The following is a 24,126-nucleotide window of genomic DNA, read 5'->3' on the forward strand; positions in this document are numbered from 1 at the left end:
TGTGAGGAGACTTCCTATTTTGTTTTCATTCACCTGGGAGGAGTGATTTCTTGCCCACTCTATATATCTCTGCACAGCACCCTCTGGACCTCTCTAGGTACTCTGTCTCACACTAATTATTTATGCACACACCCATACTCTGCAGTAAGCTCTGGAGTCCCCAGAAAGGGGACAGAAATAAAGGCACAAGTCTCCAGGATGCTCACACTTCATTTTTATTAGCCACAGTTTCCCACAGTTTTCTACCTCCTAGGAAATACACAGCTCACTAAGGGCACCCAGTCACCATTCTGTCCTGCTTGCATGGCTGACACTGTTGCTCACCTGGGGTAAGCAGATCTGCAAAGTTGCCCAGGGCCTGGTATCCTCAGGTACAGAGAACCCCAGGGGAGGAAGAGCCAGAACTTAGAGCCCCTTTCTTCTCCACATGGGATAGGACACCCAAGACAAATGACCCATGCATCATGAAACAGAGGCAGGGCCCTGAGCTGCCCAGAAGGCCTGGGCACTTGGAGTTCCTGCTACCAGCCAGGCCGCTGAACCATTGCCTGCCCACCCTCCCACAGTGGCTAATCCCTAGCCTAGTTGTAAACATCTTTTCAGTGCTGCACACATAATGCAGTCGGATGCCTTCTGATTACTGGTTTCTGAGACCTTCAGCTGCTGAGGTGCAAGAATCAAGCATGGGCATGAAAGGCAAAGGGCTACCACAGCAGCATCGTTCTGCCTCCACCCTGGGCTACGCGCCTCGGAGACCTAGGAGAGCTGCTCCAGGCTGGGACATGAGGGGCCCTAGAGCAGGATGCCAGGGCTAGGAGTGGACTGCCCTGCTGATGGGTCGTTTTTCTGTGAAGAAGCTTTTCAACAGTAGCACCTGACTGAAGCTGACCACGAACAGGGCAATCGTCTCGCCGATAGACCAGTAAGAGACTCGGCTATTAAGGTCTTCCGCTCGGGCCCGGTCCTGGGCCTCCCGCAGCCGGTAATGCGTCTGGGAGTCAATCACCGTCTTCAGAGCCTCATGGATGGTCACGCAGGCGGACTCCATCTGGGCAGGAAGAGAAAAGCAGTCACGCTGCTAACCCATAGACATATGTGGGATCCAGCAAACAGCAAATGCTGTCGTCAGCATCCTAGGTGACATCCACTGAATGCTAACTATGAATCTATGCTAAGGGTTTTACATGGTTTTATTTAATCCTCACAACAAGCCTCATTGAGGCTCAGAGAGGTTAAGTAACTTGCCCAGAGTCACACAGTTAGTATGTGGCTGAGTTAGAGTCTGAGTCCTGAGCTTATGCTTTCAAGCACTGCCCCATACTCTCTTATCCAGTCCTTACAATACCCCTGATAGGCACGGATCATTACCCTCACTGTTAATAAGGGCTTATCCCACATACAGATGAGGAAACTGAGGCTCCAAGAGGCTACACGAATTGCCCAAAGTCACAAAACTAATAAACAGCGAAGTGTGAACTAGACCACAGTTGTGTTTGGACTCTGAATCCACTGCTCATGTTCATTCTATTATGTAATTGCTGCCTATAGTTTTATGTATAAATACAAACACGTGAAGACACATGCCTCATGTACATAAGCACATACACACACATGCAAAGACACATATATATAAACAGGCACCACATAGACACATACGCTTATGTGTAACACATACTACATCATAACTTTCTTTACCTGCAAAAATATTCAGTGTGGTAGGCAAAAGTCTGAAAATGTCCTTCCCACCACCACCAAGATCCCCTGCCCTAATTCCAGAAAGCTGTGAATATGATGAGCTGTCACCTCTGTGACTGCATCATGTTAATATGACACAGCTGACCTGAAGATGGGGAAGTTATCCAGGCCTGATCTAATCACAGGAGCCCTTAGACACCAGGAGCTTTCTCCAGCTAGTTGCAGAAGAAGTCAAGACAGTTTCCAAGCATGAGAAGAATTCAATGTGCCACACTGGCTTTGAAGGTGGAGGTGACCACCTGCCAGGACCAGAAAAAGGCCTCCAGGAGCTGAGGGTACAACAGTCAGCAAGGAAATGGGGACCACAGTCCTACAACCACAAAGAACTGAACTCCACCGACAACCTGAATGAGCATAAAAGCAGATCCTTCCCCAGAGCTTCCAGGTAGGAGCCCAACCTGCCACCACCTTGACATCAGCCTTGGGAGACCCCAAGCAAAGAAACTGGCCACCCTGCTCAGGCTCACACCGTACAGAGCTGTGTGGTAATAAATGAGTATTGCACTAAGACACTACGTTTGTAGTAATTAGTTACTCAGCAATAGACAACTAATACATTATGCCCATGGGAAAACGTTGAGTTCTTATTCAGAGGCAGCCTCTAAAACACCATGTATCCAAGACCTAGAAAATTCTATCCTATCAGTGAGTTCTCAGGCTAGAGGAATTCACAAAGCATGCACCAGACACTTACTTCAGTTCCCAAACTCCAAAGGCAAACTATTTGTAAAGTACAGTACAATAAACTAGAAAAGACTAAGTCACTCTGTGACCTCCCTCCCCAAAACCCTTGTTTCTCTCTCACATTAAACCACTTCCAGAAGACAAACAGGAAACCACTGCCAAACAGTGGTGTTACCCTTACTTGCCTCATTGGGTATCCTTAACTCTGGGCCACTCTAGGAGCTGAACTAGACTATGTAAGGAAGAAAAAACACTTCCCTTCAGCCTCTGCATTACAGGGCAGCAGCTTCCATCTTTCTGGCAACAGGTCTACCTCCCAAAGCTATGGGACTCTCCTGCACACCGTGGAAGGCCCTCTCATCCTGGTCCATGTGTAAGAAGTGGTGAAATGTCACACGTAGAAAGGTGGCATGATCACTGTGTAGCAGATGGAACTGATAGAGTTACACTGGGTACCAGCTCAAAGAGCAGTATCAAGTGAAGAACAAGCCTATTTGTCCCCCAGTGAGTACCTCTGTCCTGTTTTCTCAGTGACATCCTCTATGCCCTATTATTTTGGGCTACATATCATCTTTCACAACTGGAGTGTAGTTGGCACTGGACTTCTTCACTTCCCCGCATTTGGTAGGTGGGCTATACCTGCAGATATTTGATACTGAAAAAGGGACAAGTGATCCTAAGAAGGGTTCCAGACATCAGGAAGTTGACTCTAAAGGGAACTTCCAAAGCCAACTGGCTTCAAAGGTCAACCACCAGAAGAGAAAGCTCAGGTGCAGGTCTCTGCACTGGGGCCAATCGTCACATTTGTGGTTGCTCCTCCTAGCTCTCCGGGGAATGCTTCCAAAGCTCACTAAAGTATGTCAACTCTCACAGATGGAATAGAATGCTAAACTGGGAAGGAAGTAGGAAAGAGGTAAATGTGGAGTCGGGCTTAACCTATGTGAACCCGTGTCAAAGCTAATTCAATATATGCCATTTCTAGAAGCCTCCCTAGTGCTCCCTGCCAGACACTATCTATACAGGCAGACTATACTACCTATACAAATCCATTTTGTATTTACATCACCCTGGGGATCCCTGGAAAATCACAAAGGATTGAAGGTGGGGCTGGGGGACTCAGGATAGATACTTGTAGGATGAAGTTACAAGGATTTCAAATCATGGCTGAGTTTTAATCGCTCACACTTCCACTAATTCCTTCATTCAAACATTTATTCAATGTTTACTTTTCTTCCAGGCACTGTGCTAGGCCCAAGGAATTAAGAATCAGAGCCAGACACAGTCCTGGGTCTCAGAAACTTCACAATTTAGAGAAAAAATTACTCAACTATAATGCAATATAAAAAGAGCCAACAACAGAAGGGTATGCAGAGTCGTGGGAACACCCAAGAGAAAGATGCTGAGCCTGCCAGAGAAGATGGAGTACTTGACATGGGACAAGACAAGCTGAGCCCTGACGGATGGGCAGGACGTCACCAGGCTGAGGATGAGAACACATCCCAGGCGGCAGAAGCACAAGCAAAGAACTATACAGGGCCTGGTCTGGGATCAGGGACTGACACGGTGATGGGGATGCATGGAGAAGCAGCTGTGGGGAGGTGGAAGCTCACAGTAAACGGCCTCGAGGTCCAAGGCTTTACCATGTGGCTCTGTGAGCAGAAGATTGGCAAGACTGGAATCCCACTTTACGAGAATCTGCCTCTGGCAGATATGATGCAGAAAGGGATGCATGTGAACCAGTCTACAGGCAGGGAAACCACTTAGGTGGCTGCAATTCCACTGGGAAGAGAAGATGCGGGCCTCAATTAAGAAGGCCGCCATGTCAGGGAAGAGTGGATTGGAGGGAAGTTGATGGCACTGAAATCACAGGACTGGATAACAAAGAAGATCATTCTTGAAATCAGTGGGAGGGATGGAGACACACACGTAAGTGTATACATGTGTGTATCATGGTCACAGTATATGTGTATATGTATGTGTGTGGCACACGCATATGTATTCATAGGTACACATATGCATACACATTTGTATGTATAAATCCGCAGAGAACACTATGGAAGGGCTCATTTGATTTTCCAGGCTAGAATTCCATTCTCCAAGTTTATTTGTCACAAACTCATTCAGAAACACTGGACTCACTTGACTGGGGGCTCCTTGGACCGCAGGCCCTGGCCTGGGAATTCAGCAGTACAGGTCAGCATCTCCAGCCTTCTCCCAGGACCCAGAATCACTGGAGAGGAAGGAGGAAGGGAAGAAGAAAAGATGGAGGACGCAGAAATCACAGGTGTAGACACCAAGACAGAGGATAAGCCAGATATTTATGTGAAGCCATCTTCTCTGGCCGAGATCCAGTGACACAGGCCAGAAACCGGCACTAGGACTGCATGAAGAGGCCTCGGTGGCCTTTAAAGGAACAATCTCAGATCAGATCAGATCAGATCAGGTCAGTGATAGCAAAGGGACCAGTTCCAAGAGGGTAATGGAGCAACAGGTGATACTCTACAGCTTTCTTGGCAACTAACACCTGCAGACACCTTTAGGACCTTACACAGACGCTGCAAGAGACCCCAGAGCAATATATCCCCGAGAATCAGAGACACCTGGATGCTCACCCTCACCATGAAAACATGCTACTTCCCCATCCACTGAGATCTTCCATTAGTGCTCGTCTAAAACAAACCTCTTCATCCTGTTACCACAACACTTCAGTTAGGCAATCCCTCAGCCAGCTTCCCACCCAGCAGAAAACCAATGGAACCCCTCTGCTTCCGGGTCCTGTTTTCCCAGGCCACGATTCCCCAGCTCTCCTCCTGTGTGTGACTTTCCACCCTGCTAAGACCACCAGTCCTGGCTGGCTATCAGCGTCCTGGAGCCTCATAGGGATGACGGTTGCCACTTCATGGTGACACCCTGACCCATCCTACTTCTCGCACCATCCCTTTCCTCCATCTCCACGCTGACACCCCATCCTGTCCCAGCCACCTGTGGATGCTGAAGTCTTCAGTCTGTAACCACTGACAAATTCCTGCAGCCCTCACCTCATCAGGCCTCCCCTGACCCAAGTATCTGCTTCTTTAAATTCTTTAAGAACTCAGTGACAGGGAAGTAGAAGCCGGCCTCAGAGCACTTAGGAAAACCTTTAACCCTTCCTAGGCCACCATGGAGGTAGCTCTTGGCCTTTGACCTCTGTCAGAAACCTTCAGCTCTGACCAGGATCTGCCCAGATTCTCAGGAAGCCTGGAAGCCCCTCGAGCTTGGCTTTCCTGAAGTCACATTCTCCTGGCCCAGGTCCTCTCTCCTAGGAGCCTGGTTTTCCTGAGCTCAGGCCTGAAACAAGTCCTTTGGGCCTGAATCCCTGGCCTGGGCCCTGGTCACTATGGAACCTGTTCTTTCACCTAATACTTACTCTTGTGCCAGAAACCATGGCCTCTGGCCTACCACTGTGCTGCAAGAAGTCTGGGGAGAGGCGAGACAGCAGCTGCTGGGTAAAAGGGGACCCATGCCAAGCAAGATAAAAAGGGCTGTTGAGAAGAAAGAAAGTTACACTCCATAAATGTCACCTGCTCTCTTCATCGAGAAGGCCAAGCTTCTACGTTGTCAAGTTTAAGGTAAAGCTCTCCCAGTGAAGCCTTCCTGACTCCTGGAAGAATTCATCAGTGCCTCCTCAAGACCCCTGGCACTTCAGTTACAGCTCTGACCACAGTGCCCCATGGCCAACTGGCTTGCAGGGCTGTGCTCCTTGCAGGGCGCCCAGCACAGGCACAGAGCCATCCACTGCCGGCACAGTGTGTAAACTGAGTGAATGCCGGCATAAAAGCAAGTATTCTCAAAGGCAGGCACAGATGGTTCAAGGAAGCAGGGTCAGAGAAGTGGAAGGAAACGGCTCTTTTGAGGCTAAGCAGGAGCAAAGAAGAGGTTCTAAGATAGAAGAAAAGGGAAGCATAAATCACCCTTTCCTGCAACAAAATCAAACTACTGCTCAGGCTCCAGGAAAGAATGTCTCTATTGACCTAATTCATTAAAGCTTTTCCTACCAATCTGTTTTCTACTGGTTAAGGGGGAAGTTCTTCAGCTCAGCTTTTGGAGACTACAGAATCTTCCGAATAGAGGCTGTTTCAATAGTGGCCAATAAAACTCTCATTGAGTATTGGTTGCAAAAGATCTTACACACAATACACACCCTTGGCTGGATCTTCTAACGGCAGTCATGTTGCCAAGCTCAAAGCTCAAACCCAGTTTTGGACAATGGAACTTTCTGTGCATGGCCACTAGTCACCTGTGACTACTGAGAACCTGGAGTGTTGCTATGATGCAGATGAGGAAGTGAATTTTTAATTTAATATCAATTAATTTAAATAGCCAAATTTAGACACTGGCTACTGTACTGAACAGTGCAGCTCTAGCCTCCAACTGTGTAGGGAAGGTGGAAGACTGGGCAAATGAATCCACAGGCATTCATGAGTGTGCCCAGAGCCACAGAGGAACGGAGCCACCTTGGAGCGCGGCCCAGATCATCTGGCCTCCTTGAAAGTTCAAGACGCTGTGCTTTTGGTTCTGGCACACGTGCAGCTACCGATGGTTATTCCTGTCTTACAGGTTTCCCTGGGCCCTGACAGTCATTTGACAAGTGTTTGGTGAGCTTCTTCCTGTGCCCCACCTTATGCACTGGAGCACTGAGGATACAAAAGTAAACCATTCAGGGTCCTAGCCCTCAGGAAGCCAGCCTGCACATGAAAGGGAAGGAGGAGCTTAAATAGCAGAAGGGAAGACAGACAGATTAAGGAGGCTGGGATAATAGAATAATGAACCTTGACAGCCATGGGCGACAGACATGACTATCCCCCCAAAATGTCAGAGTTTCTCCTCTGTAGTGTAGAGCTGTTGCTAAGGCTCTACTTGCCAGCCTTCCTTTCATCCAGGTTTGCCACATGACTAAGTTCTCACCCATGGGGCATGAGCAGGTCATATGTATTCCCACTGGGCATGGGCTTTTAAGAAGTAGATGGACTTTTCTCATTTTCTCCTCCTTTGGCAGCTACAGACAGAAGACCCTGAAGCCCTAAGGGAAGACAGAAAGACGACAAGAAAGAATAAGCCTGGATTCCTGAGTCACACCATGGAGGAAAGCTCCTCACCAACCTTTTCTAGATTATGCGTGAGAATAAACTTCTATTCTGTTAAGCCATTGATGTTTGGCATTTATTTTGTAACAGTACCTTGTGTTACTTTAATACATCACACAAAGTAGGACTTTGGTCTTCATGATACAGGCACATCATATAAGCAGAGACACATGACACAGGTACTTCAAAAGTGGTACTGTGCAAAAGACTGAGTGGGAATGAAAGAGTAGAGACAGGAATATCAGAAGAAAGTACTGCAGGGATCTGGTTAGAGAATCGAAAGGAAGATCGAAAGAAGAGCATGGCATTCTTTAGGACTAGGTGTGAAGAAAGAGGCAAAACCAACCCTGAGACTTCCAGACTGGGAACTGGATGGATGATGACTCCGACCACCAGCCTAGACAGAGGTCAATGAGGAGGAACGCGCTAGGGGGTTCAGCAGCCCCAAACTGCTAATGTTCACTCACCTGGGTGAGAGCCGTGACCCTGTTCCCCATGTCTGGGAGAATGGGAGGCTCATCACCCACTTGAAAGTCAAAGTAGACGGTCTTGTGAGAGAAGGTGGAAAACTCATTACTGAAGCAAAACTGATAAACGCCCTTGACCTCGGCCCGGTATGTGAAGCTGTCGTACTGCTTCTTGGTTTCTCTGTAGATGGTGTTCCCCTGGGGGTCCTCCACATAGCAGTCAACATCGTAGTGGCCTCCAGTGATGACCTGACAACCGTAAGAAGTTTGCTGTTATCAAAGGGGCAATCACCACTTACCAAATGCCAACCAGACACTGTGATCAGACTCTACAAACATTTCTGTCATTTCATCTTCAAAACTTTCTAAGGCAGGTGCTATGCCACTTCTCACTTTACTGAGGCTGAGCAAGGTTAAATAAATTGGCTGTGGTCACACTGCTTGAAAGTGAAAGGGCTAAGATTTGAATCTATGCCTGTCTGACTCCAAAGATTGTTCTGCAGGGGTTCAATGAGCCTAATCGTTTCCATTTTACAGAAGAAGAAACTGAGGCTCCAAGGTTAAGTAACTGCCTAAGGTTACACAAGATAAAGTAGAGCTGAGATCTGACCTGAGAGCTTTTGGTTCCAGTGCCCAAACGCTTACCTACTGCACTATTCTGAAGTATGAATAAGCATACCCCAGGATAACTGCTCTTCATGAGATGGTGCTGATAAGGCTTCCAGAAATCAAGAGCAAGATGAGGAGGGATATCTAAGAAACTATTCCAATGCAGCTAGATGCCACTGATTCTTTCTTTGTTCAATACTTAACACAAGACATGCAGCAAATCACTGCTTTAGGGCACTGCCACTCATTAGCCATGTGACCCTAAACAAGTTACTTTACCCTCTGAGGACATGTCTTTATCTATGAAGTGAGGATTCAATGAGTTATCATACCTAAAGTGCTTAGCACAGTGTCCAACATAAAGAAAGCGCCCAAAAAGTGCCAGCCAATTACTGGACAATTGTCAGACTGCAAACCCCCTGGGGGTGCAGTGGAGATGTGGGATCTGATTTGGGGCCACCCTAGAGCATGCATGCTGCACCTCCTGCTTCTCCCTTCCAATAACAGACAGGTGCTCCCTCTCCCCCAGCAAGGGTCATTCTTGGCTTGCTGAATGGGTCTACTAGCTATTAACAATATATTATTACTGATTGAATGCAAGGAGAAGAAAAATATTGATCGAGGCATTCACGGAATTTCTGAGTGTCAGCGGTGGAAGAGTCTTTGGGAATCATTTAGTTCAAACTCTCCTTGTAACATAAGAAAAATAAGACCCACATAAGGCAAAATCTCACAGGTAGGCAATGGCTATAACCAAGATCCATCAAAGGACACGGTCAATGGCCTCCATCTGCTTCCAAATTTAAATGGCCTCTTTGTCCAGACAAAAGTTACTAGTCCTGCTCAGCAAGCTTTGCGTAAAGCAGTGAGCATCCTGTTGCTGAGTGTGTTTAAACCCAGGCTGGGCACACTTTGACAAGGGATTTCCGCCCTGGCAGTGAACACATGACATCTGAGGTCTCTGCAACCACACAATTATCATTATTTTTGTCAATGCATCTAGGTTGCCCATGTTAATCCAGTCACAATTTGCATGTTGTCCACACAGATGTGAAAGTGGACAAATCAGTGACTGAGACTGCCACATATAAGTTGTCTCCAAGCGCAAGCTTCCTTCAGTACCTTTAAGCACAGAGGAACTGGTCAAATAGCTTGCCCCATTCCTGCTGCCCGTGGCACCTCATTTCTGAAGTGCCTGTCAGCATGCGTCCACAAGCAGAGAGCTGTCTGAGTACGATGCCCACTTGGCCCCCAACCCTAGACCTGCTCACTAAATATCGGGGGCAGACTACTCACTCAAGACCTGCTCCTGTCACCTGTGGGCCACGGGTTCTCTCAAAGGAGACAGGAGTACAGGAACTGAGCTTTTCTAAGCCATATGGCAAGAGCCAAGTCATGCAGCCACACCACTCCTTGTAAACACCGCCAGGCCTCAATGGCTGCAGTGATCCCTCCTTTCCAAAGCGCCCATTCTTACTTCTGCTGCCCTCACCTCACCTGAACTTTAAACGCTGGAGAGGGGAGGAATAAAATAAAACTATGAACCTACTTCCTCTCGCTGCCATTTTTCAGTACTCGAAGGCACAAGGCGGTCCAAAAGACTGGGGTTAGAGAGCCTCTGTCCAGCCGATCAGAGCTGGCGTTCGTTAGTGTCTCGGGCGCCTGCGGAGATCTCTCTGGCCAGTTCTCCAGGCTGCAGGACCCGCCCTGGCGTCCCCATCCCGGGTTCGCACCAGCGGCGCTATCTCCTCGCTGGCCAGGCTCGTCTCGGGTGGGCCCTAATGATCCAAAACCTTCCTCCTCACGGGGAAGTCAACTGGTGTCCGGGGACTCCCACCCCATGCACCCTCCCTACAGCCTCTGTGGCTAATTCGACCGCCTCCAGTCAGGGGCGCGCCAGTGTCCAGTTGAGACCTGGGAGTGGAGGGAGAAGGGAGCGCTGCCGGGCGCCCGGCCTCACCTGGTAATCCAGGGAGAACTTCACGCCCTGCTCCACCTCCTCGTGGAAGCACTGCTTGGCGTTGTCCGGCAGCTCGAAGGTGAGCTCGGCCCCTCGGGGCTGCTCGGCCCGGAGCAGGAGCAGGAGCAGCAGCAGGAGCAGCACGGAGGCGGAGAGCGGGGCTGCGCTGCCCATGATGCTCTCGGTCCCGTCCCGAGGGCCGGAGCTCGGGGGCTGCGCCCCTCGCGGCTGGGGCGGCTGCTGCGGAGCCCTGGGAGCACGTAAGGAGATAGACGTGGCGCTGGCAGACCTCCGCGCTTCCGGGAGGGCAGGCGGCACAGTGCGCAGCCGCGCGCTCAGAGTGGGCCTGGGCCCCTTCTGCCGGCTGCGCGTGCGCGCTGGTCGCGCTGGGCCAGGGGACACGCCCTCTCCCCGCCTCTCCCGGCTCGCTCGGAGGATGGGTCTAGGCGGAGGGTAGGCGGGCCACCACCCAGCGCGCCCCTACCCAGAAGTGGGAGAAGCCCTGTCCACTGTTCTGCGCGCTCACGGACCCGCAGGGCTGAGCATCCCCCCAGGTAGGCCCAGGTCCACCCCCCAGCTGCTGCGGCACGAAGCACTTAGGGTTTTACTCCCTGTATATGGCTCTGCTTTTAACAGGCTCTGTAACTTCAGTCTCACACTTCCCTCAAGAACCAGTATCCTTGTTTTGAAATGGGTGTGCCCAAACCTAACACCCACGGTAGTTAGGGGGCTAGGTGAAAGGTAAGGGAAAGCTGGGAACCCGATTAACACTCCTTTCTTCATTCCCATACCCTTCCCAAGGTGAGACTGTGTGAAGGGGGTGGGGGATGAGATGGGAAGAGTAAGTATAGGCCCATCCTTACACCTGCACTGGGAAAAACACGAGCGTGTTCACACACAAAGGATCTCATGAATACCCAAGTAAAGTCTTGCAGCGACTTCAGGTATATTTTGACTGTCAGGACTCGCTGAAAATTCTTTTTGCACAAAACTGTCATTTTTGCACTTTAACTTCTTAAAAGCTCTGAAAGCACATAAATTGGTTTACTGTCTTACCCATGACCAGTGACTTAAGATTCTTTTGTATAATCGTAACTATGGGTATAGTTTTATATTCACTGTGATCCAATAAACAAAGAGAAAAGACATAGATTGTGATATCGATACTCAATAAATAATTTATTCAGGAGAGCATTACTAGACGTGGTATATCTTGATTTCAGGAAAGAATGTTACTGCCCATATAGATCTCCGCTGGACACATTTCACCATGGATGAGCATGCTGATGTGTGAAAGCAATCTGTAGGCTTGGAAATAACATGCATGCATAACATAGTTAATAATATTGGCTGGCTCAGTGACAGGCATGGAAGAGGTGTTTAGTAGTGTCCCTTAAGGTTCCTTCCCTGGCACTGTCCTATTTCACATTGTTTTTTTAGGAACTGATAGAAAACATGGAAGTAATAATCATCTGATGTAGATGCACTAAGGGGAGAAACAAATGACAGATATAAGACCTCGATTGGCCCGGTGCAGTGACTCACGCCTGTAATCCCAGCACTTTGGGAAGCTGAGGCGGGCGGATCACGAGGTCAAGAAATCGAGATCATCCTGGCCAATACGGTGAAACTCGATCTCTACTAAAAATACAAAAATTTCCTGGGCGTGGTGGCGCGTGCCTGTAGTCCTAGCTACTCGGGAGGCTGAGGCAGGGGAATCGCTTGAACCCAGGAGGTGGAGGTTGCAGCCTGGTGACAGAGCAAGACTCCGTCTCAAAAACAAACAAACAAACAAAAAACCACGATTGCCTTGGCACAGGTGGAGTGCTCTGCTAAGACTAACAAAAAGAAATTTTGGGCTGGGCACCATGGCTCACGCCTGTATCCCAACATTTGGGGAGGCTGAGGTGGGAGGATTGCTTGAAGCCAGGAGTTCGAATCCAGCCTGGGCAAGATAGTGAGACCTTGTTTCTACAAAAACAAACAAAAATTAACCAGGCATGGTGGTGTGGGCCTGTAGTCCCAGCTACTTGGGATGCTGAGGTGGGAGGATTGCTTAACACCAGGTGTGTGAGGCTACAGTGAACTGTGATTGCACTACTGTATTCCAGCATGGATGACGGAGGGAGACCCCATCTTTAAAAATCAAAATAAATTCCTCTGGATTAAATGTTAAGTCTTACATTTGAATTCTAAGAAAACACCTGCATAAGTTCAGGGCAGGAGTTGACTTCCAAGTAGCTCAAGTCAGAGCATGCAGACTGTTGGCTGGGACATCTCAGTTCTCCTCCAAGTATCCTCTCACATCTAATAGGCTAGATTACTTCCTTATATGGCAGGCTCAGGGCAGCATCCCAAGAGGAACTAGGCAGAAGCAGCAAGGCCCCAGAGACCTAAGCTTCAGACCTTTTCCAGTATGACTTTCTTCACATTCTGTTGACCAAAGCAAGTTCAAAGGCCAGCTCAGATTCAAGGAGGTGGAAAAATGGAATCTACCTCTGGATTAGAGGAGTTGCAAAGTCACACTGCAAAGGAGGAGCATCCTGGAATGGAAGGAGTGATGGCTGTTAAGCCATCTTCCATACTACCCAGACTCACTCAGCTTGTCAATGGCTAAGCCAGGAAGTGAACCCAGATCTGCTTAATTCTGAAGACTACCAGCTTCCCACTAAACACACTGCTTCTACCCATACCTCAGGGAACACTTGTCCTACATGTTCCATAGGGCAAACCTTGGACCAAAGCATGAATCTGACACTGAGGCACATTTCAGCTCGCACAATAAATGACTTGCTGGAACTAGAGATTTCCAAAAATAGAATGGACAAAGATAGTACATTTTTCATCCCTGAAAATATTTGAACAGATACAGGTGAACAACCAACCACTTAGCAACAACAGAGATGATTAATGAACCTGGGTGACAGATTATAGTGGTGTATGACCTCTAAGGTTCCTTCCAACCTTGATATTGCATGATATATGGCAAATATTGCATGATATATGGTACTAAAGGTAGGATAACTTGAAAGAAAAAACAAAAATGTTTTCTATCCACTTTAGTCCTGGGGTGACTTCTGTGAAGGCCTTTTAAAACAGTAAATAAAAGAAACACACACAAAAAAATAGTAAATAAAAAATAATTAAAACAGTAAATAAAAATGAGGATCTTAACAGATGCAGGAAAAAAAAACGTGACAAATTCAACATCATTTGTGATAAAAACTCTTAGCAAAACAGCAATAATAGACAACTTCCTTAATGTCATAAAATGTAACAAATTTAGAGCAGACATCATGATTAATGATAAACATTGAAGTCTTTTCCTTCAAACTTGGTAATAAGACATAAATGCCTGCTATCACAACTGCTATTTAACATTGTCCCAGAAATTCTAGCAGGAAAGGTTAGGCAAGAAAAAGAAATAAAAGGACAAGAATTGGATATATATAAACACCCAAATAGTGCTTGTGTCTCAGGGGAAGGAGAATGCAGAAGTCCAGAAGTGACACCCAAGAGAGACTCATGAATGTTCACATTCTGACTTTCATTAACTGAACATTTATGTTTTACTTCTCTAAATATGTACAGATCCTCCTTGGCTTACAATGGGGTTACATCTGAATAAACCTATCATGAATTGAAAACATTATAAGTTACATGTGTTATGATGAGATGGGCAGTATAAGGTGGACCTATCTGTGCCCTAAAGCAGAACTTTATCATTGCTTCATCCAACAGGAGCACTCCCTAGCATGCTATTAGGATGTTGAAACAAAAGCAGAGTTTATGCGTGCATCATGCAGGTAATTGATGGTGAAGGAAAAAAGCAGTACAATCACTGTGTGGATTGACTAAAGCAAATGGAAACTTTGCAAACTACTTAACATTGCCATGGAGCTATAACCAATACCAGTTTTTCCCTGAACAAACCAATCAAGGAAAGGTGACACACACTGCCCTCCTGAGACTCACCAACTTCCCCAGAACAACTGTTTTTGTGGCTGTCAAGCATTTAACTATCTTTCCTATGGGGAAATCCTAACCTAGGTGGGAAACTCTCCCTCTCATCACAGAGCCAAAGAGGGGCAGACAGTCCTTCTCCCTCTGCTTCTGGGTCCCAAGGTGTGTGGGCATGGGACCCAGGCTCTGCCAACTGGATGCCCTTGTATCTGAATCTTGGAGGGGGGGTGTCTAGAGAGGTAGAAGCAGAGAGTACAGTGGTGGTTACCAGGGGCTAGGGGGTGAGGGGCTTGGGGAAATGGCCAAGGATTACAAAATTTCAGTTAGATAAGAGGAATAAATTCAAGAAATCTATTGTGCAACATGGCATCTGTGGTTAATAATGTAGTCTATACTTGAAAATCACTGAGAGTACCTTTTAAGTGTTCTTAAACTTAAAGACTGGATTAAGACTGGACAGACTGGATTAAGAAAATGTGGCACATATACACCATGGAATACTATGCAGCCATAAAAAAGGATGAGTTTGTGTTCTTTGTAGGGACATGGATGCAGCTGGAAACCATCATTCTCAGCAAACTATCACAAGAACAGAAAACCAAACACCGCATGTTCTCACTCATAGGTGGGAACTGAACAATGAGATCACCTGGACTCGGGCAGGGGAACATCACACACCGGGGCCTATCATGGGGAGGGGGAATGGGGGAGGGATTGCATTGGGAGTTATACCTGATGTAAATGACGAGTTGATGGGTGCTGACAAGTTGATGGGTGCAGCACACCAACATGGCACAAGTATACATATGTAACAAACCTGCACGTTATGCACATGTACCCTAGAACTTAAAGTATAATAATAATAATAATAATCATAAAAGAAAATCACTGAGAGTACCTTTTAAGTGTTCTCGTCACAAAAAATGATATATGCAGTAATATATATGTTAATTACCTCAATGTAGCCTTTCTATAATGTATGCATATTTTAAAACATTATATTGTATACTTCAAATATACGTAATTTTATGTGAATTAAACAAACAAATTTAAATTTGAAAAAGAAAAAGAACTCTTCAATTTTTAAGCTTTGGACAGGAAAATATTGTGACTAAATGACTACAGAATGATCTTTAAAAATTGAAAAGCTTTTTGCAATTCACACGTTATGTTGGATTCGTGGAAATGACTCATATTCTCTCTTGAGTGTGAGGTAAAGAAACATTAATATCTTAAATATAGGAAGAGAATAATCCATGTGCCTACTCACCATGCATGAGTTATATTTTCCTCGTGCTAAAAATTCAAAATTCTTCTTACCCCATTGGGTCGTTGTTTCTATATAAGTAAATATAATTTCTTCTGCTCTTAAAAAGAGAAAAACAAAAAAGAAACATCATGTAACTTATTTTCTTAACTACAACATGATGGAATGGAAAGAGAATGAAATTCAAGACCCAAAACCTTGGCATTAATGTTTTGACATTCTATCCTTGTCTGGGAGTCCATGTCTGAAACTTTAAAATAGAGGCTGAGGTTGGGAATTGGGTGAATTGATACTGAAGGTTTTCTTCTTCCAATTATTAAGACTTTTAATAATTTGAAACAGTGAACTTAGGCTTCTTTTCTTCAATTTAAAAGAAAAACAAGAAGAAGGAAGGAAGGGAAGAAGGGAGGGAGAAAGAATGGAAGGGAGGAAGGGAAGGTAAGGAAAGGAAGAGTAGCCTCACATGGTCTATGTATTAGTGAGGAAAAGATATTCTGCAGTAAAAATCAACCCCCAAATCTCAGGGCTCAGCAAAAGTTTATTTCTTATCCATTCTATGTTTTTCACAAGTTCAAAGGCAGATAACTCTTCCATGTAGTCATTCAGGGAACCTGACTGACAGAGATCCCCATAATCTTGAAATTGTTTCACCTGAAACACACATCTCCTCCGTCACAGCAACAGGGGAAGAGAATGTGAGAAGATCTCATAACAGCAATTAAATGCATCAGCTCAGAAGAGGCACACACATTACTTTCACTCATAGCCCATCATCTTGAATTGATCTCATGGCCCTGCTAAATCCTAAGGTGAATGAGGTTTGCCTTCCATGTGTCCAGAAGGAGAGGAAAACTGAATGGTGGTGAATACTGGTTCTGTTTGCCATATCACAGTAAAATGAGTAATAATAAAAACATAACGAAGACTTGCAGTTTCTGGTAAAGACAAGTTAGATTATTTGAACATAAATTTCCCCTGAAAACAACTAAAAATACAACTTTAAAAATGTTTTCTGGGAGGCATCAAAAAGCTGGCAAGAGAGTAAAGAATTACCCAGCCAAAATTGAAAGGAAAACAATAAAAGAGAAGCATTCTCAAAAGTTACTTTTCCCATGAGGGCATTGGCCAATCCTGAACATTTTTGAATTTTCACTTTTACAGTCTCACAGGGAGAGTGGACAAAAACCAGAGCCTTAAGGAGGATGTTGAGGGCTCATCATTTCACTTTCCTGCTCAGAAACTGTTACCATCACTTACTACATTAAATTCAAACTCTTGCCTTCACAGAAGCAGCACATCCCCTCTCACCCTGACCATTTCAACTCATCCCAGCCATCATCTCTATTCTACAAGGTCCAGTCTCCATTTGAGCCCCACATGCTATGGCAACCATGGTCATCTCCAACTCCATGGCTGTGCTTGTGTTATTTATATGTCCAGAAGGATCTGCCAGTTCCATTTGGGAACCCCATCCCACTCACGCTCTCTACAAAACATCTCTCTCCTCTTACAGCCTATGATGCCCTCCCCTCTCCCTTTTTATAATCATTCTTTGATTCTTCCTACTGTTTCATGGGAATTCCTTATGGTGCTTTGGTAAAACTTGAGGCTAATTTGACATACAATACCTTGTATATATTTGAAGTGTACAATTAGGTAAGTTTTCACATACACCTGTGCAGCCATCATCTCAAGCATGAAATAAACAAACCTATTTCCTGCAAAAGCTTTCTCGTTCTTTTGTAATCCCTTCTTCTGTTGCTCCACATCCTTGTCCTCTGTTCCTGAAACCATTGATCAGCTTTCTATCACTATACAATAGTTAGCGTGTTCTAGAATTCTGCATAAATGGAATCATATAATAGCACTTTTTTAAGTATGACTCTTTAATCTTTGCATAGTTGTTTTAAGATTCATCCATGTTGTAGCAGATGCCAATAGTTCATTCCTTTTTATTGCTGAGTAAAATTCCATTGTCCGTATATGTATGAGTTCACTTCTGGTCTCTCTAATCTATTCATTGATCTATTTGTCTATCTTTATGCCAATACCACACTGTCTTGATTACTGTAGCTTTATAATAAATCTTGAAATCATGTAGAGCTAGTCCTCCAACTCCATGCTTTTTTAAAGCTGTATTGGCTATTGTAGGTCCTTTGCATTTCCAAGTGAATTTTATAATCAATTTTTTAATTTCTAGAAAAATACCTGCATAAATAAAACAAACATATATGTGTACAACTGGTTCTTCACAAAGGCACAAAAGACAACTCATTCAACAAATAATGCCAGGAAAATTAGATACATATATGCAAAACAGATGAACTTGGACCCATATCTCACACAACATACAAATATCAATCCAAATGGATCATAGACCTAAATGTAAAACTAAAAGCTATAAAGCTTCTAGAAGAAAAATTGACAAAATATTTATGACCTTGAATTAGGCAAATATTTCTTAGATAAGACACCAAAAACACAATCTGTGTAAAAGAACAAATTGATAAATTAGATTTTTAAAAATTCAAAAATTTTGCTTTTTAAAAGATTATGTTAAGAGAATAAAAGGACAAACCACAAACTGGAACAAAATCTTTGCAAAGCGTACACTGTTAAAGGGTGATCCAAAAGATATAATGAACTCCCAAAACTCAACAATAGGAAAACAAAGAGCATAATTGTTTAAATGAGCAAAAGATTTGAACAGACACTTCCTCAAAGATATATGGATGTCAAGAAGCACATGAAAAGATACTCAACATTATTAGTCATTAAAAAATCAAAATTAAAATCATAATGAGATACTACTACACACCTAGAAGAATAGTTCAAATTAAAATGACTATAGCAAGTGCTGGTAAAGATATGAAGAAACTGGAACTCTCATACACTGCTGGTAGGAATGTAAAATGATACAATCATTTTGGAAAACAATTTTGTAGTTTCTTAAAAAACTAATATATATCTACCATTTGATTCAGCCATCCCACTAGTAAGTATTTACAAAAAGAAAAGAAAAAGGAAGCATATACCTGTACAGAAACTTACATATGAATTGTAGCAACTTTATTTGTAAAATCCCCAAACTGGAAACAACCCAACTGATCATCAGAAAATGAGTGGATAAACAAATTGTGTTATAACGTGATACTGCTCAGCAATAAAAAGGAATGAACTAGGGATACATGAAACCGCATGGGTGAATCTCTAAATGATTATGGTAAGTGAAAGGGCCAGATGCAACAGAGTACATGCTATAGAATTTCACTTATATAAAACTCTAGAAAATGCAAGTTAATATGAAGTGACAAGAAGCAAATAAGTAGGTACTGGGGATAAGATTCAAAGGGGATGTGCAGACTTTTGGTGACAATGAAAATGTTCAACATCAGTGAGAACACATGGACACAGAGAGGGGAACAACACACACCAGGGCCTGTTCGGGGGTAGGGGATGAGGGGAGTGAACTTAGAGGACAGGTCAATAGGTGCAGCAAACCACCCCTGGCACATGTATACCTATGAAACAAACCTGCATGTTCCAAACATGTATCCCAAAACTTAAAGTAAAATGAATTCAAAAGAAAAAAGAAAAATATGAAAATAGTCATTATCTTAATTGTGATGATGGTTCACAGTGTATACATATGTCAAAAGGATCAAATTTTACATTATATGCACATTATTGTATGTCAATTATACCTCAACAATGCTGCTCAAAATAATATGTAAATAATTTTATTCCAAAACATGTATTAACTTAGAAACAATGGATAATTTCTTAAAATAATGTATCCTTTCAAATCTGACTCAGGAAGAAATATAAAACCCGAATAGCTAGGAGTGGTAGATGCTGTTTGGGTGCCCGGTACAGATTCCCTTTACCAGATAGCTCACTCATCCCCAGCTGCTCTGTTAACTGCTTAGTTTTTACAGCTTCCCCCTTCTCCCAAGAATTACCCTAAATCTGGGTCAGAAAAAAATAGCATCTTCTCCTCAGCCCACAGTCTATGACTGACTACAGCAAGAATAAAAATGGGAGCCCCCTTGCACTAAAGAGGGACAATTCTGCAGCTAGATGCATTCTCTCTACACTCCTCCTCTGGGAATCCAGCCAAAGCTAGACCTTACCTGAAATCACCTCTTTCTGGGCCTTTCCCTCTTCTCAATCCTGCTTCCCTACCTTCCTTAGAGGTTTTTCCTGAAGATCACCCCCTCAATACAACACAGGAGCCCAAATCACTGTCCCAGGTGTTGGTTTTACTAAACCCAACTTAAGAACCCCTATAACCATTAAGTAAAAACAATTAGTATTTAAAATCTGAAACTCAGGTACTTGATGAAAGAGAGGGCTCTGGACACAGATTGCCAGACTGGGGAGTTCCAATACCAAACTACCACTTCCCAGCTGTGTGACCTTGGGCAGGTCACCTAATCTCTCTAAGCCTTGGTTTCCTCATTTGTGAATGAAGACAATAATCATACCTACACACTATGAACATGTATGTATGAATGTGTATGGATGAATACACACACACACACACACACACACACACACACACACACACGAGTCCCACCTGGTCCAGATGGTTTTACCAGCAAGATCTACTTACCAAAAAAACCTGTGAGTACACAATCAAGAAACATTTCATTTCAAACTTAAACTTTTTCAGAGAATATAAAATGAGGGATCACCCCCCAGTTCATTTTATGAGGCTGATATAAACCTGATATCAAGCTAGACAATGAGTATGAAATGGGAAAACTCTGGGCTAATCTCATTTATAAGCACAAATCCAAAAAATCATAATCAAAAGATTAGTTTTGCTTTATTCATTTTGGTTTTGTGTGTATGCTGTAAGGACCCAATTTCATTTTTGTTCATGTGGAAAACAAACTGTCTTATCACCATTCATTGACCTGCAGTGCCACCTCTATCATTTCTAAATTTTCCATCTATTCAAGGTCATGTTCTAGGCCCTCTGTTCTGTTTTTGTGGGTCAGTTTATCTATTCCTGTGTCTTATCACAGTATTTTAATTACTACAACTTTTAAAATCTTGTCATCTGGTACCATCATCTTCCAAATGTCGTTACTATCCTTCAAAATTGTCTTAGCTATTTTCAGTTCTTTGCTCTTCTGTATGAATTATAGAATCATTTGTCATTTTTAATGAAAAATCTCATGGATATTTTCATTGTAATCACATTAGGGGAAACCAATTTATGCTATCTCAGCAATATCTGATGGCGTAGGAAAAAGTATCATATTCACAATAATGCTTGCTACCTAGTAATAGGATGAAAAAGAAATGTATATGATCTCTATGAAGAAACCTAAACAATTTAATTAGGGATTACAAACTGAAGATGAACTTTTTAGAGTAACAGTTTATGTTTCTGGATTGGAAGATTTGATCTTTTTAAAATGTTAATTAGTACCAAATAACTAAATGATATAATAGAATCCCCCAATCATAATCCCAGTATAATTTTAATAATAAAATGATTTTAAGAAATAATTTGTCCAGTGAAGAGAACTGAGAGTGGACTCGACCCACAATATGTGAAAGCAAATTGAAACTCTACGATAATTTAAATGATGTGCTGTGATGCTGGTACAGAAAGACAAATACATCAGTGGAATGTCACAGAATGAAACAGAATGGGATGGGCGAGTTCAATAATTTTAAAATAAAGAATTTAGCATATTATATGGTATTATAAAGATGGCATTTCAAATCAGTGAGTGATACAAGGATGCTTTTGGCTTTAAGTAAACTAAAAACCAACTACAGCTATATTAAATGATACAAGAATATATTATCTCACATAACAGGAAGCTCAGAGGTGGTGTGGGCTCCAAGCATTACATCATCAGGATCCCTTTCTCTGCTCTCCTCTTGGCTTTGCTTTCCTTTTCTTTATCCTTAGACTCTATTCTCCCATGTTACAAGTAGGTTGTCAAACCAAACTACTGAACAAACAAGCAAATACACAAATAACATGTCTATTTGGTCATGTCCAGTAAAAGGATGTCCTTCAGTCATGGGATGAATGTCCTTTTGTTCCCTCAATTGGCCTGACTTAGGTCCTGTACCCATCTCTGGATCTAAGGCATTGATAAGGGGAAAGCCATGTGCTGACTGGCTTATGCTGGAGCCCTTAACCAATCACTGGTAAAGAGAATGGAACTGCCATGACTAATTTAGAACAATCATGACTTCTCTTTGAGCTGGGGATGGGGTGAGCTTCCCTTGAATCAAAAAAGCTGCAAAGATACAGGGTGGCTACATGAACAAAGTCAGGATCTGATAGGAAGTAGAAAGAGGAATCAAATTGAGGAGGCAACCAACAGTGCCTACTGCAGCACAAACAGGATTAACCACTTACTAAATTGTAATAGCGTAAGAAAAATTAACTTGGACCCTTAACTTTCAGGCATCCTTTGTGTGTAAGACCAGGAGTGTCTGTGATGCTGCCAGAGGAGACAGATGGCTCTAGAAGGGAGATCCAGGTGGTCTTATTTCATCAGGCTGATATTTGGATAGGTTCACATTGTCAGGACTTCAACCTCTTCTATCTTTTAATTACCTCTTTCCCTTCTCTTTCACTTTCCTCCAATCCTTATGCATAAGGATTATCTTTTCCTTCATTGAGGACCACTAGATTTTCGTACTATGATTTCAAAAGGGACTCTTTCACAATCTCTGCTAGAATGGACCACAGAATTGCTTTTAGTTTAGGAGTCTTGGTGAGAATTGTCAGACTCTTTTCCTGTGTTGCTGTAATCAGATATTGTTATAGGCATAAAACACTGGCCTCTTTTGATTTCCTGAGGCCCATTCCCTATTTTTAGCATTCATCGCCAGGCAAATTGTGTGATGCAGATCCTGTCCTTCCCACTATATGCATGCCATTTTGTAACTCAGACTAGAGGACACAGAGTGCTATGAATTTCTCTGTATTACCTTTGGATGTAGAAATACCCTTTTTTTTTTTTTTAATTTTCCTTAGTAAAAGTAAAATTGATCCTAGGTTCATCTCCTTCTAACAAAGATGACAAGAAAGTCATCTCAGTCATCCTGGACCTCTCCCCGCTCTGTTCTGTAGAAGTCTTCAACAGCTCATAGCATTCAAGTTCAGGGAGCCCATTGATCTTCTTGCTCATTAATAACCATGCTGATGTGTTCATTGTCCAAGCAGCAGGGTTTCTTCAAGGCAGGTGACTCAGAAGCCTTCCTGCCATGCTTAACGCAGCCCTGCCTACCAAGATGCACCATATGCCACTCCTCTCTAAGGTTTTCCTCTGAAAAGGAGCAAGTTCCACTCAAGGAACCCCAAACTTCTAAGCCTTTAAACAGCCCTCCAAACAACTCCAAATTTGTTTTATTTGATCATCATTCACACTTTTGTTTAGAATATTCAGGTAAATTTCTAGCAATTGTAATTATAGAAAAGGTATAATATGTATAGCTTATGTGACAGAAATTTTTACTTTACAAATGAGTTTAGAGATCAATATTTATAAAAATAACTGGGGATCTCAAGGAGATACTTGAGAAACAATGAGTGACGAGGTCAAAGTGGCTGACCTTAGAGGAGGGAGTGCATTCAATCTTGGGCGTAATCTGAATTAGACTGTGCCTCATAATCTCTCCTCAAAGGATCTGGAAACAATATGGGCCTCTTTCCTAAAGTTAGAAGTGGGGGAACAAACATCCTAAAACTAGTCCTTTTTTTTACTTAACTGAGTTTATTTCAGTAGTCTAGGAGATAACCTAAGGGTAATCTCCAGAGTACCTGTTCTGGATTGGAACAGTCCAGAGAATCAGCGAGTCTGAATAAAATTTGAAGTACAGAGTACAAAAATTTAAGAGACCACAGAGACCGTCAAGCTAATTCACTTTATACTTGCTGTCCTGCCCTTGAATAAGAGCTCATGGAAATCAGCTTACATTAACACTTATGAACATTAGAAATAGGGCCCAAGGAGGGATATCCACTGATGATAAGTCCCTGCCACTAGCAGATGGCAGGTGCAGCCCTGGGGGGTTGAGCATCAGGGGCCAAGTAAACTCACCTCTCGGAGTGGCAATGCACCTTCTCATTCATTGGGCTGTGCTTTTTCTAACCAGGAGAGATACCATAATACTTGTCTGATTAAAATCTAATTTTGTAAATTATGTGTTCATAAAATATTGGGTGTTTGGTTGATGTTACTAGGCAGTCATGTCAATTCATCTTAAGGAAAAGGTAATACTTGAGATTGCACTGAGAAAAAGTGGAAAATACTA

At 43.6% G+C, this 24,126-nt stretch overlaps 1 protein-coding gene across 1 annotated transcript; it reads right to left on the bottom strand.

Annotated features, from left to right (window-relative positions):
- Positions 1-192: 192 nt before the first annotated feature.
- TMED3 (transmembrane p24 trafficking protein 3) lies at positions 193-10,950 on the bottom strand. Its single transcript, XM_003901281.4, has 3 exons — positions 10,599-10,950; positions 8,030-8,278; positions 193-1,048 (listed from the first exon to the last, which is right to left on the bottom strand). The coding sequence occupies exons 1-3, from the start codon at positions 10,770-10,772 to the stop codon at positions 812-814; spliced, it is 660 nt and encodes a 219-aa protein (XP_003901330.1). The 5' UTR covers positions 10,773-10,950; the 3' UTR covers positions 193-811.
- Between the last annotated feature and the right edge of the window lie 13,176 nt (positions 10,951-24,126).

Source organism: Papio anubis, chromosome 7, assembly GCF_008728515.1.
Source record: "Papio anubis isolate 15944 chromosome 7, Panubis1.0, whole genome shotgun sequence".
In the NCBI taxonomy this organism is placed as follows: Eukaryota; Metazoa; Chordata; class Mammalia; order Primates; family Cercopithecidae; genus Papio; species Papio anubis.